This window comes from Amia ocellicauda, chromosome 9, assembly GCF_036373705.1.
Source record: "Amia ocellicauda isolate fAmiCal2 chromosome 9, fAmiCal2.hap1, whole genome shotgun sequence".
Taxonomy (NCBI): Eukaryota; Metazoa; Chordata; class Actinopteri; order Amiiformes; family Amiidae; genus Amia; species Amia ocellicauda.
Window position 1 is genome coordinate 4,593,703 of NC_089858.1, and position 14,472 is coordinate 4,608,174.

At 40.1% G+C, this 14,472-nt stretch overlaps 1 protein-coding gene across 1 annotated transcript in view; it reads right to left on the bottom strand.

Moving 5' to 3' along the window:
• Positions 1-14,472, bottom strand: part of LOC136758427 (fibrinogen C domain-containing protein 1-like) — a 122,660-nt gene that overhangs the window by 62,689 nt on the left and 45,499 nt on the right. Inside the window, exons 3-4 of the mRNA XM_066712762.1 lie at positions 11,003-11,162; positions 9,420-9,556 (exon numbers count right to left, since the gene is read on the bottom strand). Of these exons, the coding sequence (XP_066568859.1) occupies positions 9,420-9,556; positions 11,003-11,162 (297 nt within the window). The remainder of the gene's footprint in view (positions 1-9,419; positions 9,557-11,002; positions 11,163-14,472) is intronic.

Here is a 14,472-nt window from a genome sequence, read left to right on the forward strand (position 1 = left end):
ATCTTGCAGTTGATGGAGATTTGTGGGATGCACATCCAGGGCACGAAGCTCCCGTTCCACCACATCCCAAAGATGCTCTATTGGGTTGAGATCTGGTGACTGTGGGGGCCAGTTTAGTACAGTGAACTCATTGTCATGTTCAAGAAACCAATTTGAAATGATTCGACCTTTGTGACATGGTGCATTATCCTGCTGGAAGTAGCCATCAGAGGATGGGTACATGGTGGTCATAAAGGGATGGACATGGTCAGAAACAATGCTCAGGTAGGCCGTGGCATTTAAACGATGCCCAATTGGCACTAAGGGGCCTAAAGTGTGCCAAGAAAACATCCCCCACACCATTACACCACCACCACCAGCCTGCACAGTGGTAACAAGGCATGATGGATCCATGTTCTCATTCTGTTTATGCCAAATTCTGACTCTACCTTCTGAATGTCTCAACAGAAATCGAGACTCATCAGACCAGGCAACATTTTTCAAGTCTTCAACTGTCCAATTTTGGTGAGCTTGTGCAAATTGTAGCCTCTTTTTCCTATTTGTAGTGGAGATGAGTGGTACCCGGTGGGGTCTTCTGCTGTTGTAGCCCATCCGCCTCAAGGTTGTACGTGTTGTGGCTTCACAAATGCTTTGCTGCATACCTCGGTTGTAATGAGTGGTTATTTCAGTCAAAGTTGCTCCTCTATCAGCTTGAATCAGTCGGCCCATTCTCCTCTGGCCTCTAGCATCAACAAGGCATTTTCGCCCACAGGACTGCCGCATACTGGATGTTTTTCCCTTTTCACACCATTCTTTGTAAACCCTAGAAATGGTTGTGCGTGAAAATCCCAGTAACTGAGCAGATTGTGAAATACTCAGACCGGCCCGTCTGGCACCAACAACCATGCCACGCTCAAAATTGCTTAAATCACCTTTCTTTCCCATTCAGACATTCAGTTTGGAGTTCAGGAGATTGTCTTGACCAGGACCACACCCCTAAATGCATTGAAGCAACTGCCATGTGATTGGTTGGTTAGATAATTGCATTAATGAGAAATTGAACAGGTGTTCCTAATAATCCTTTAGGTGAGTGTATATATATATATATATATATATATATATATATATATATATTATATTATATTATATATATTATAGTTGCATTAGTTCCTGTGTACATGGGGATCTGTGTCATTCACCAAGTTTCTTTTTATTTTTCAATTGCATTTATCACTTTTATTATTATTATTAGTATATATATATATTCTGAATAAAAAATATATAACTGCTATAAATTGTATATAACCCTCCTTTTCAGACTGCAGTGTGGGCGGTTGAGAAGTGTTTTTCCCGTCTCCCGCCTCTGTTATACACTTGTACCTGTCTGCCAGACTCTGTCTGCGCATCCGGGAAGCGGTTGGCCTCGGTTGTCACTGTTACGAACCGCTCCCCTCAAAAAAAAAAAAAAAAAGAAGATTCTTACTTTTTACTTGCATAGATTGAGCAGTGGAGCGTGGCTCCTGCCCCGGCTTCTGCCCTAGACTGATTGGTGATGCGTTGATGCCTCTGGTCCCCTATGCCTCAGTCAGTGTGGATTATGTTTAGTTCCTGTGGAGCTTGGCCTTGAGCCTACTCCTGGGTCCCTGCTTTGGGTAGTTGTGCAGGCATCTATTGCTCCCCTTTTCAGTTTAACTGTTATCCGTTAGAGCCTGGTTTGACAGCCTTGCTCCTGATGTTGGCCCCTGCCTCCCTTATGTGTTTGTTTTCCATTCCAATAGAGTGGACTTTTGACCCGCTCCTGGCTTTATATTGTGGTGGTGTGCAGGTCTCAATCAATCAATTCTATATTGTCCCCAAGGGGACATTGTTGTTTCTGTGGCCTCTGTTATTTCCTGCCCTCCCTCTTTTCAGTTTATTCTTATTTCAGTAGAGCTTGGCCCTGTTTCCCCTGCTCCTGTTTTACTGTTGTTGGTATTGGTGAACCTGCTAGTTAAAGCAGGCAGGGAGGGTCTATGCACAGTGGCCTGTAGGTGGCTTTGTTAGGCAATGCTTTTATGAGTTCCCCTGGTAAGAACAATATCCTATTCCCCTTTGGGTAGTAGCGTCTTTGTCAGATAACCATGCTTGCATCCTTTTACAACCCTCTCCAGACTAACGAGCAATGACAACTCTCTCCCTGATGTCCTACTAGTGTGTTATACTAAACAAACTGACCAGGTTTCTTACTTTTATATAGGAGAGCACCACCCAAATTTGTCCCGGAGATCTGCTCTTCGATTGGTTAACTCGGTACCCAGTTATGTACCCTCCTGATTACCGTTACCTCCCTTATTGAGCAAATGCGACTCGAGATTCACTTATTATGGCACTAATTAAATAAACAGATACAGTGAGGGAAAAAAGTATTTGATCCCCTGCTGATTTTGTATGTTTGCCCACTGACAAAGAAATTATCAGTCTATAATTTTAATGGTAGGTGTATTTTAACAGTGAGACACAGAATAACAACAAACAAATCCAGAAAAACACATTTCAAAAAAGTTATAAATTGATTTGCATGTTAATGAGGGAAATAAGTATTTGACCCCTTCGACTTAGTACTTGGTGGCAAAACCCTTGTTGGCAATCACAGAGGTCAGACGTTTCTTGTAGTTGGCCACCAGGTTTGCACACATCTGTGCTGTGCTGTGTTGGTGCGATTATTCACAAATGGAAGAAACACAAAATAACTGTCAATCTCCCTCGGTCTGGGGCTCCATGCAAGATCTCACCTCGTGGAGTTTCAATGATCATGAGAACGGTGAGGAATCAGCCCAAAACTACACGGGAGGATCTTGTTAATGATCTCAAGGCAGCTGGGACCATAGTCACCAAGAAAACAATTGGTAACACACTACGCCGTGAAGGACTGAAATCCTGCAGAGACCGCAAGGCCCCCCTGCTCAAGAAAGCACATGTACAGGCCCGTCTGAAGTTTGCCAACATCTGAATGATTCAGAGGAGAACTGGGTGAAAGTGTTGTGGTCAGATGAGACCAAAATCGAGCTCTTTAGCATCAACTCAACTCGCTGTGTTTGGAGGAGGAGGAATGACCCCAAGAACACCATCCCCACCGTCAAACATGGAGGTGGAAACATTATGCTTTGGGGGTGTTTTTCTGCTAAGGGGACAGGACAACTGCACCGCATCAAAGGGATGATGGACGGGGCCATGTACCACCAAATCTTGGGTGAGAACCTCCTTCCCTCAGCCAGGGCATTGAAAATGGGTCGTGGATGGGTATTCCAGCATGACAATGACCCAAAACACACAGCCAAGGCAACAAAGGAGTGGCTCAAGAAGAAGCACATTAAGGTCCTGGAGTGGCCTAGCCAGTCTCCAGACCTTAATCCCATAGAAAATCTGTGGAGGGAGCTGAAGGTTCGAGTTGCCAAATGTCAGCCTCGAAACCTTAATGACTTGGAGAGGATCTGCAAAGAGGAGTGGGACAAAATCCCTCCTGAGATGTGTGCAAACCTGGTGGCCAACTACAAGAAACGTCTGACCTCTGTGATTGCCAACAAGGGTTTTGCCACCGAGTACTAAGTCGAAGGGGTCAAATACTTATTTCCCTCATTAACATGCATATCAATTTATAACTTTTTTGAAATGCATTTTTCTGGATTTTTTTGTTGTTATTCTGTCTCTCACTGTTAAAATACACCTACCATTAAAATTATAGACTGATCATTTCTTTGTCAGTGAACAAACGTACAAAATCAGCAGGGGATCAAATACTTTTTTCCCTCACTGTAGAAACTACCTACCCCAAAATGAAAACAATGACTTCCAAAATTAAATAAATTGAATATTTGACTGGTCAGCAATCCCAGGTATTAGTGCTGCTTTTATCAGCTGTTGTCTTCAGAGCTTCTAATTACAACTCAGCTCTACTGGTCATCAATGCCATTCACAGCTCCATGACAACTCCACACAGTCCTGCATGTATGCTTCGATAGCTTTTTGAGCTGGGCTGAGATCACTCCCCTCAGCCGAGCTTTCTTTACACACAAATCAGTGGAGCTAAAGGCACTTCCATTTGCTGAGCTCTGTAATATTGAAAGAAACAAAATACAATGAAAACACACACAGAAAATAACTGAAGAACATACCAGAACATTCTATTACCAAGAGAGTAGGTTGTAGAATATCTGGACCTTTCCATTAACGCAGACCAATGTTTTTAATATAAATACTGATTTCTAGGACTTTTCAATATTGAAACCAAACAAATATACATATACAGTACACCATGACATCATCTACATAAAACATCTGGTTAATTAAAAATCGTTAAGGACTCCTCACTGGTAGGGTAGTAATTGGTGGCCTTCTCAATGTTGTCCATGAAGGTGGGTGGCATATATGGTGGCAGATAGGGATGTAAACTCGAGTCCCTGGTGTTATCAGCACTGTGCTCACACCAACTGAACCACCCAACCTCCAATAAATCACCAGCTTCGGCCTTAATCCATTAATGGGTGTAAACATCCCAAAGATGCTTACTAAGAACTCTATCACATCTCAAATGCAACTTTCACTCCGATCTCCCTTTCCATGCTGGAGACACTTCTTTTTTTTTTTTTTTTGCAGATCCATTCATTAAATTGTACTGGAAGGAAATTTATTTTTTGTTTCCTTTTTTTTTTTAATCTTTCCGAAATCAATGTCCAGACAGCATCTCACCTATTTCTCTATCTCCGACAGCTGCACCCACAGCTGTTTTGGCATTGCAACACGTTAGTGAAGAACCGTCTGCCTGCACACATTTGGCAGCCGGCTTGAAGGTTTTTCTGAAGGGCCGTGGAGGTTTTCAATTGAGCCTTCAAGTACGTTCTCCCCGTTGGTTAAGAAGAACGTTCTGTAGCCCCAGTTTATAATGCAAATCACAGCCTTCCTCTCACCACCGTTCCCTCGCAAGAACTTCCTCAAATGTCAAACTTGGAAGCAAAATCCTGCCACCAGCCTGGCAAGAAGTAAGATTAAATAAACTGAATTTGCATCTTAAAAAAACTGCTGCAGGCTAAACATTATATATACAGTAGTTGTAACTACTGGGTAGCCTTAAAAGCCATGCAGAAACCTCAGAATGCCTACTGAGATTTGCCTTGCTTATGGAAAAAGCAAACAAAGCTATCAATGGGATTGTCTGCGGAAACGAACCCACCAAAGGGTAATGCTTAATTGTCCAATAGCTGGGACGGCATTCACCGCGATCACGATATCAGTTGACAATTGATTGGAATTGATATAATGTTCTGTCTGGAATGTCATATGGGATTAAACTACTTTTTCGTTTCAAGACATCTGAAACATGAGTTTATGTCAACCGGAATCTGTATCCCTTTAATCAGTGCAATATATCAGTGATGAATCCCATAGCCTTTGGTAGGAACATGGAAGTACATGATCGCAGATCACTGTAACTGATAGCATGAACACAGCAGGAGTTGAATATATCTAGAAATTGAATTAGAATCAATGTTGTTTTACAAATTGACACATTTATAAAAGATTGAAGTTACTTACTATACTATATAATACTTATATATGTACAGTATGTATATACAAATTGCAGATAACAGTTTGGGGGTTGATTGGGGTTGAAACCAATGTATACCTATTGGTTTAATAATAATTAGGTTGAGTTTATAAGGCTCTACATCCATATGGGGAACAATCCAGGATGTAGGGATCACCTCACAAAACAAGAGTTAAAAACAAGTCTCATCAATCATCACTTAATCTAAACTGTTACTGTGTTGCTCATTGCCCCAGTTTTATTTTTCAAAAGCAAAGCAATTGTTGGAGATATCTTAGTCATGAGATAGTAGTATCTGTAGTGCTGACAAAAAAAATGAATATATGGAAAAGAACATACTTATAGAACGTATGGAGATAGTAAATATAATATGACAGCAAGAGATATCACAGAGTAAGTAAAGCCTGTTGTAAAACTGGTAAATGTTGTGCATGGAATAGCCTGTCAGAAATTAGATTAAATGAAATATACTGCGACTATAGGAACAACTGAATTCAGAATCACCCTTCATTGATAAGAAATGGAAAATGAACGAACCAATAGCGCAGCACTTCATAAGTCAAGGACATGACAGGAATGACAGCTTGAATGAAACAGTACATTATACGTATAGAAGACCAGAGAGAAAAAAACAAGTGGATAGAAACACCCAACATGATTATACCACAGGGATCCCGCAGTAAAGAAAGAATACAATAAACACCCAAAATAGATAATATTTACATAAATAAATAAATTATAATTGAAAAGACAACAACAAATAAATGAAAAAATAAGAAAATAAAAACAGAATCAGGGCTAATCCCAGGAGCAAGAGTCCCATGAAGATATAGTCAATTGCGGAGGTTAAATATAATTGTAATAAATTAACAGTAGCAGCAGAGATGAAAATAAAGCACACATAATTAGATTTCAACAATCACCACTTGTTACCATGCCATTAGATGCCTTTAAATACATAATCACTGTTAAGACTCAAATGCATGAGTTCCTTAAAGAAAGACATGTAAACCTTATTTTAATATTGGGACACTGGCTATAAACAAAGTGCTGACAAATTTAGATGGGCATAGTGGTCCCATAATGCCCTCTGATAAGCTCCATGCAGTTGTGCCCTTTCCCTGTATGTCATCATAGACACAGTATTTCACAATAACAATAAGCTACATTACATTTTATTTTGCTTTAACTCTGACAGTTTTGCTCTCAGCCTCTTCAAATAGCTTAATTCCGATTGACCTTTACTATAAAAACCAGCCAACAGTGCTTGTAAAGAGAACATAACTCTCCATTAATTTCTGTTGCTCTTTGTGGGCTTAATTGTTGATGGTATGACTGATCCATACCCCTCGGTTCGATACTTTGCAAATTAAAAAGGAAAAACCGTCATCTGCTTTTTTAGGATACCACCAGAGTATAAGAGATGCCTCTGACCTTTATCGGACCACAATACATGGAGCTCTGTCTACTCACGTCAAAGGAAAACAAAGACAGATATATAAACACTTCATATTGCCATGATGTTTAAATGATAAGAGTCCAAATCAAAATAATCCATAGGGGGTATCTGTGGCAACCAGACTCTGCATTGAGTACACAACATAGAATAAAATAATAAATAATACTACTACTAATAAAACCCCAAATGGACAAATATATGACCCCACAATATATTTACAACCTGAAATAAAATATTTCTGCCCCACAGAGACATATTAAAATTGAACTGAGCGTTACCCTAGTCACTAGTATACAAGCATGCATTAATTATTAAACATGTTGCGTTAATGATCTCTTATGGCACAGAGTCTGACAGAATTCCAGTTCCCTACACAAAGGTGTGTTTATACACAATGATGTCTTTATAATGAAAAGTAAATAGCCATAAACAGAAACAAACCCTGAGGTATGTATGATCAGGTTTCTTCATCATCAAAAGCTACATACTGAAGGGAAATACATAGTTTATTATTATTATTATTATTATTATTATTATTATTATTATTATTATTAATAATAATAATAATAATAATAATAATAATAATAATAATAATAATAATATTATTATAATATTTAAATAGTTTATTGTCATGATTATTATTATTTGTCACGTTGATATCAGTCAACACTGTTTGAATGACAGCTGAAGGACTTTATGTCCAAAGAGATTACATGAAATCTCTCTGAAGAGGAATATTTAACAATTGAAAGAGATGCAGATGACCCTCCAACTCTCCAGCTCCCCTGTGCGCCTTTTTGGTGAAGCCAGACAAAATCTATACAGTCAGACAGTGCGTTTCAGGGTTTGTTTTATGAGTTTATGAGTATGAGACCTGTAGCTAAGGTAATGATAATTCATTGTTTTTGAAAGGATCCCTGTTTTTAAAATGTTTTATTAGGTTTATGTTCAGAGCTCCAAATAATGAAGCAGTTGTGAGACAACTATAACGCTAACACTTGTGAATGCATAGGGACAGCTACACTGATCCGGAGACCAATAACCGCAGGGTGTAGAACAACACTTGTCGAATGATGAACACCTAATTTCCATCTGGTGGGAGAGTCTGAGGTGAGCGGCGATCAAGGAGGACATTCAGCCGCAGGGTATTGTAGTTCGGTGAGAAGGTGTCAGACGGATGGTGTGGGCTTACTCCTCATGGCCCGGACTGCTGGGCGTTGGATGTAATTTCTTTACTGCCAGCACTGATGGCAACTTAAAAAAACGAGGGCCTGCAGTGACAGCTGTTCAACGAGAGCAGCACTGAAAACATTTCATGGCTCTGCTCAGAGTCCTGACCTCAATCCACTCGAACACGATTTGGAATAAAGGGAGTCAAGGAGAGACAGAGACCGTCGAAATTGTGTGAGGGACGACACAGTAGTTCCTCTGGTCAATCAAAAGTAGGTCAAAAAGTGGGCCTGCTTGGGTTTTAGTCATTGATCCAAAGGAGGGCCTGCCTTGCACTCTATTAATCACACGGAGGATAGCCAAGCTTTGATCATGTGTTTGTTGTCTAAGTACTTGTTGTAATATAAACTATATAGGTGAAAATCAAGAAAGCACTGTTGTATTTCTTATTTCAAAAACAGTGATAAAGCTTCGAGCCAATTCAAAACACAAGAATGCCAACAGCATATTCATATTATGAAACACTATTTACTGACTATTAAACACAGCAATCACATCAACCTGTAGTACAGCCTGACGGTAATCCCCAGCTACTGTTACCCCAGTGAATTTCCCAGGGAAGAGACAACAGCAGTAAACAAGCTTGAACAACATCAAGATTAGGAAACAGAAATTATAATCATGATGCCTGGCACCTGGCTACTGCACCTTACTTACAAAATCCTCTGAAGGAATCAACAACAGTGTTTCATTAATCCAAACAATCCTTAAACACATCGCAACATGCACTCTTGGGTTGTGTCAAGTTAATTTGATCATTCATCATTTTACATATCATCATAATAAAGAGGAGGGGGGGGTGGATGGACTATAATTGCCATTGACTTCGATAAACACACATCCTTAATTGGGATTTAATCACAGGAATGAGAATATAACATACAATCTCTTCTTATCCGGAGATATAGAGGACTCTTCAAATATTTAAAATCATTTTATAAACAAGGCACTGACAGAGAGCCAAATATGCTTACCTCCAGAGTCAAACAATAGCAATGCATGTAGACATAACAGTTAATACAATTAAGGTATAGATAATAAAATATGGATGATACTGTGAAAAACAAATTATACATTAAACTGCTTCTTGATAGTCATGTAAAATACCACAGAACTGTAAAACTGTGGTACAACCATGGAAAAAACATGTAAATAGGGTCAAAGTCTTACCGTCCAGCCGCCCCCGTCCGTGGTCATGTCGCAGAAGACCTGGAAGCCTGATGGGTAGTGCGTCGGGAACACGGAGTAGATGCCATCTTCCCGCTGTCCACTCAAGTAAATGTCACTGCAGTCTCGAGGACGAGAGCCTGGGGGGGACAGACGCCAACAAAAGGGCAGCTAATTAATGAGGAACTGCTAATTGCAGGGGCCGGTTAATTGTGTCTTGCGGGGGCATGTCATGGGAAGCATGCTGTTTTGAAAATAACATTCAATTAAAAAAAAGGAAGACGGCTTAGCTCCACCGAGCCAGATTTGTCAATTTCTGTCACCCCCCCAGCCTGCTGAGACTTGACTTTCCTCATCACTTCGTTAAGCTGCCTTTCCTGCCTTGAATTATTCCACACGGGGGTGGCGGGGGGGCACAGAGGTGAGGGATATGATCCTCTAGTTGAGGTAGAAGAAGAAAGCAAGAAAGGAGAGTAGGAGTTCATGTACCGGTGGGAGCCAAGGACAGACCGCCGGACAGTGCAAATTAGAAACATCTTTCTTTAGATATCAGCGGCCCAGCAGATAATGTATGCCCAACAAGGTCTGAAGGTGATTGAAGTGGAAGTCCTCTGGCATTGTGTCCTCCAGCCACTGTGTTTTAACAAGTCTTAATTTGCTGGTACCTGTGCCTGTGTCCAGAAATAGGTCTTACCCTCTGTGACTTGCATAGTGAGATCTAACGTCTTCGCTTCATGCAGGACATAGATGCCCAGTGGGTGTTGGAGGGTGTGCTATTGAATGTACATTGAGATGTCCTTAATGTCCTTAAGGGTAAATTAAATAAATCAAACATTTTAATCACGTCTTATTGGAGAAGAGGTATTAATTGGTTAGACAAAGGTTACATGGTCTCTGTCAAAATGTTAAAACGTATCATTGATTAATTCTTCTAATTTAGTCCTGCGTTCTCTGCACGAATTAATCAATCTATACTGACAATCTCTTATTGAAACCCTTGAAAGACAAAAGTCACTCTGTTCCTTTCCTTTGTCCTTACGGACTGAGATGATACAAATATGCCCGAACCATCAACGGGAAAAGGAGATTTAATGATCAAAAGGCAGATTTGGTCAAACCATTTGGTGTTTGAATGCAGACATCTAATGGAGAGGCACCTCAAATATCATAATTTTTGTAAAAAATATAGTATTTTCTGAACCAGTGGATTGTTTCTGCCCAATTGACTTATAAAAGGATCCCAGTATAACCAAGCGATCTTTAAAAGTGGAAAAATCTGGTTTGTGGCAAAATACTTTTGCAAGGGAACTGAAGAGCATCCAGCACTACACAAGTTCTCTTGGGTTCAAAGTAAATAAGTCCACTTCAGAAATGTCCTCACAGGGTCATGTTCATTTTAGGGTCCACAAATGATCACTGCATCGGTCACTGTCAAAATGAATCACATCAGTATTTTTTTACCAATAGTCTGCCTTCTTATATAACAGCTCTGAGTTGTGTTGTCTGTGTGTGAGTAAAAGTTTACAGGGAGGTTTGAGCTTGGTCTTCCACAGCTATTTAATACAGGATCCCCCCCAGCTCCTTACCGTTGGCACAGCCTCGAGGCCGGGCTCCTCGGGTCGGGGCTTTCTGAAGGTCAGCCTTGAGGCGAGTCTTGATGCCACCCTGCTCTTTCTGCATGGAGTTCAGAGCGTCGCTCACTGAATTCACCACCTTCACCATGTTGATCTGGCTTTCTGACAACAGCTTTTAACATCGACGACACCGACAACAACAAAAAAGAAAAGTGGCCATTTTAGAAAGCATTCCTTTAATTACGTTATTCTTTCTCCTCAGTCCAGGCACCTCCCACCCCCCCCCAGTGCTGATCCTGGAGACCCCCTCTCGTGGACAACACTCTCCATATTGGTGAGAGTAATTAAATTGGTTGAGTCGGGACAATGGTTCTGCATTAGACAGTAGAGCTCAGGTGCAATGGAAAGCTGAGGACACTGTGGCCCTCCAGGGACAAGATTTATGTCCTAGCCTATCCTTTTGTCTTTTTTTCCCCTTCTTGTTGCTTTTATTCAATATGGTCTGTACAGAAACTGGTTTTTGAGATTTACATACACCCTCCTGCCAGGACTAGGGTCCAAATGCATCAGTGAAACATACGTCAGATTGTATCCCACCCTGATCGTAGGCCTTCTAATCACACCTCAGCCCATCCAACGCAATCAAACTCACCTGTCTGTCATCTCTCCCTTTTGGTTGGTTTGTTTTTTGGGTGGAAACAGCTCAGAAGTAATTACATACCCACCAAGGCTAAAGAACTGTGGGACATACTCTGTGAAGCAGAGCTGTCACACTTCTGCTTTTCCACGCTTAGCTGCAATATGTTTTGTTACCCCCTGGCCATTGCAGAGTAAAAAAAAAACATTACATCTTTAAGATTTCTCCAGCTAAAGGCGTTTTATCTTTTTCTCCCCATCCCCTCCACCTTTCACAGCTCTCCATAAGAAGGTAATACATTAAGAGAAAAAAAAACTGCTGGTGTTTCTCCAAATACATGAATGTTTGACTACATCCTTCCTTTCTTTCCCCACCCTTCCCATGGCAGCGCCATATCAAGAGAATTGTGGCCCTGGCAGGGCACTGACAGGCAACTCCGCAGTGGGAATTTTAAAGAGCGGACACGTTGCCTTGGGGTTGACAATGATTGCAGCAGACGTTTCTGCACTTCTTGAGCTGATGGAAGAGGCATTTGCACCTGCAGTCCTCTTTATAGGTTAGTCTTGGTAGTGGAGGAACACTTTTCTGTCAAATGGTGTTGGGGAGGAATGTCACATCCGTGTACACTATATCATCTGGCGTATGTGCCCGGTGTTTTTAGTCCTGTGCTATTATGTCATATATTCTCTTTCCCTGTGTGTGGTATTTTTTTTATCGCTGTATTTCATGCGAGTGCTCTTTTATTTTACCTGATGAACAGGGACTAAAAACATACAGAACCTGACTGAATAAACTGGTTCAAGGGCCAGTGGCAGTTATTTGGTGTGGAATTTCAAATGGGCCTCATGATTTGAAAAGTAGCATGAGCATACAGTGAAAAGCAACTCTAATATTGTTTCTCACACTATGCTTTATTTTATTTTCCCCAACGATACTGTGCCTCATAAGAGCACAATTCCTGCAGCTTGCTCGGGCAGTTGCTCCCGAGGTTTAGGACTTCAGAGCTGAGAACATTCAAACTATTTTTGGTGTCTTCTATGGATGTAAGCACTGTCCTCGTGAATCAAATCCTATCTCACATTGTGTTTACTTATGCACGGCCTAGGATAAATTATTTATCTGCCTGGGAAGTTTGTAGGATATTAGCAACTTTGGCTGTGGCTCTGAAACAATCTGCTAGATATTTCCCCTGGAACTATGAAGCAGTTCTGGAATCCAAATAAATCCAAATCCAAAAAGTGGCTGCAATCCAATTACCAATCTGTTTTACTTGAGAACCTACATGCAGCTTCAAACATTATTTTATTAGATTTTTTTGTATAATGTTCTGTTAGAGATATCCAGCCATAGTTTCTAATGCACGACTCTATAAGTACAATTTGAAAAACAGCCCAGTTCAAGATCCACTTGGTTTACGTATCATTCTATTATCCTGTTCTAATTTTGCCCTCTGTTTTAGTAACCTCTGTACACTGAGATTAAAGAGAAAATAACTGAATACTCTTACAGACAGACTGCCGACTTTGCAGGTGAAAAAATAGATGGTATGTTACCAAAATAGTTTAGGCAGCATGTTATTTTGTCAAGCAATGTTTTTCTGAACCACCAAATATTCCGCTTCAATGTCACCTGATATCTAATATACACTCAGGCTACAATGCATATTACACTTTGGGTTAACAGTGGAGATATCCAGGTGTCAATGCAAATCTGATTTTTCCTTTGAAACCTCAATACTTACGTTTAAAAAAAAAAGCATTATGCATCATCTCAACAGTGAAGGAATGAACTCTCAGCCTTCCTGCCGATGACTTTGTAAAGTAGAGGACGGTTAAGGAACAGGTTTTCAGGGTGTGCTTTATCACCTAGCGTAATGGAATGGGGCAATTAGAGTCGCGGTGTAATTAACTAATTTTAATAAGGCTATTCTCACTCTAATGCTAGAGGTTAACTGCCTGTGTTTCTCCTGGCGCTGTGCTCCGCTGAATGTAATAGTTTGGGGGGCACGGAGACGCAGTGTTTAGTCAAGCTAAGCAGCGGAGTTGGTCACTGCTGTTCTAACACCGCATTAATTTTATAACAGCCCATATAAAATAAGACTTCATAAACCAGCTGTAAAACCCTGGAGATGTAAAACAAACCCAGAACTGAGTTTTTTGGGTTGTTAACGTGCTGGTACCTCATGGCAAGAATGCAGTGTAGGACCTAACAATTTTTTTGTATAACATTGCTCCGTGTCTCGATTGACTGGTCTTTATTAATAGCCTACTATGTGATTAATTTAAAGTGTAAAATTGTACTGAGGATGAACCTATTTCATTGTCTAATTAGAGTAACATAGTAACTTACAGACTGTTATTTTAAAAAACCTTTGACTAACTGCCAACTGTAGGAATAAAATATATTTATTTTTAATCCATCATTATATCAACTAAACTCACATGGATGATATTTTTAATGTCATGTTAATATGGATAAAGACAATGGCATTACAATTAAGTGTGCAATTAACTTTCTTATGTTCTGCTGTATCAGGAAAACACAGTGAAGACATACATTTTACATAGGTGCAAACTTGAAATGTGGCCTTTTGTGATCAGATAGGTCAGGATCTTATAAAAGAAAGAGAATTCTGAAAAAGTTAAAGATATCTCATTTACTCAACTAATACTAGAAAAATAGCAAGAACAGTGGCTTAAAATGGTAGTTTTTAGTTCAGTAGGTTTACCATATAGGTATTGACAAAATAAATTGCATCTAAGCTGTATGCAATGAAAAGGTAATAGAATTTCCTTATGTATTACTTATTTTAATCCTGCAAATAAATATAATCCATTAGACATTG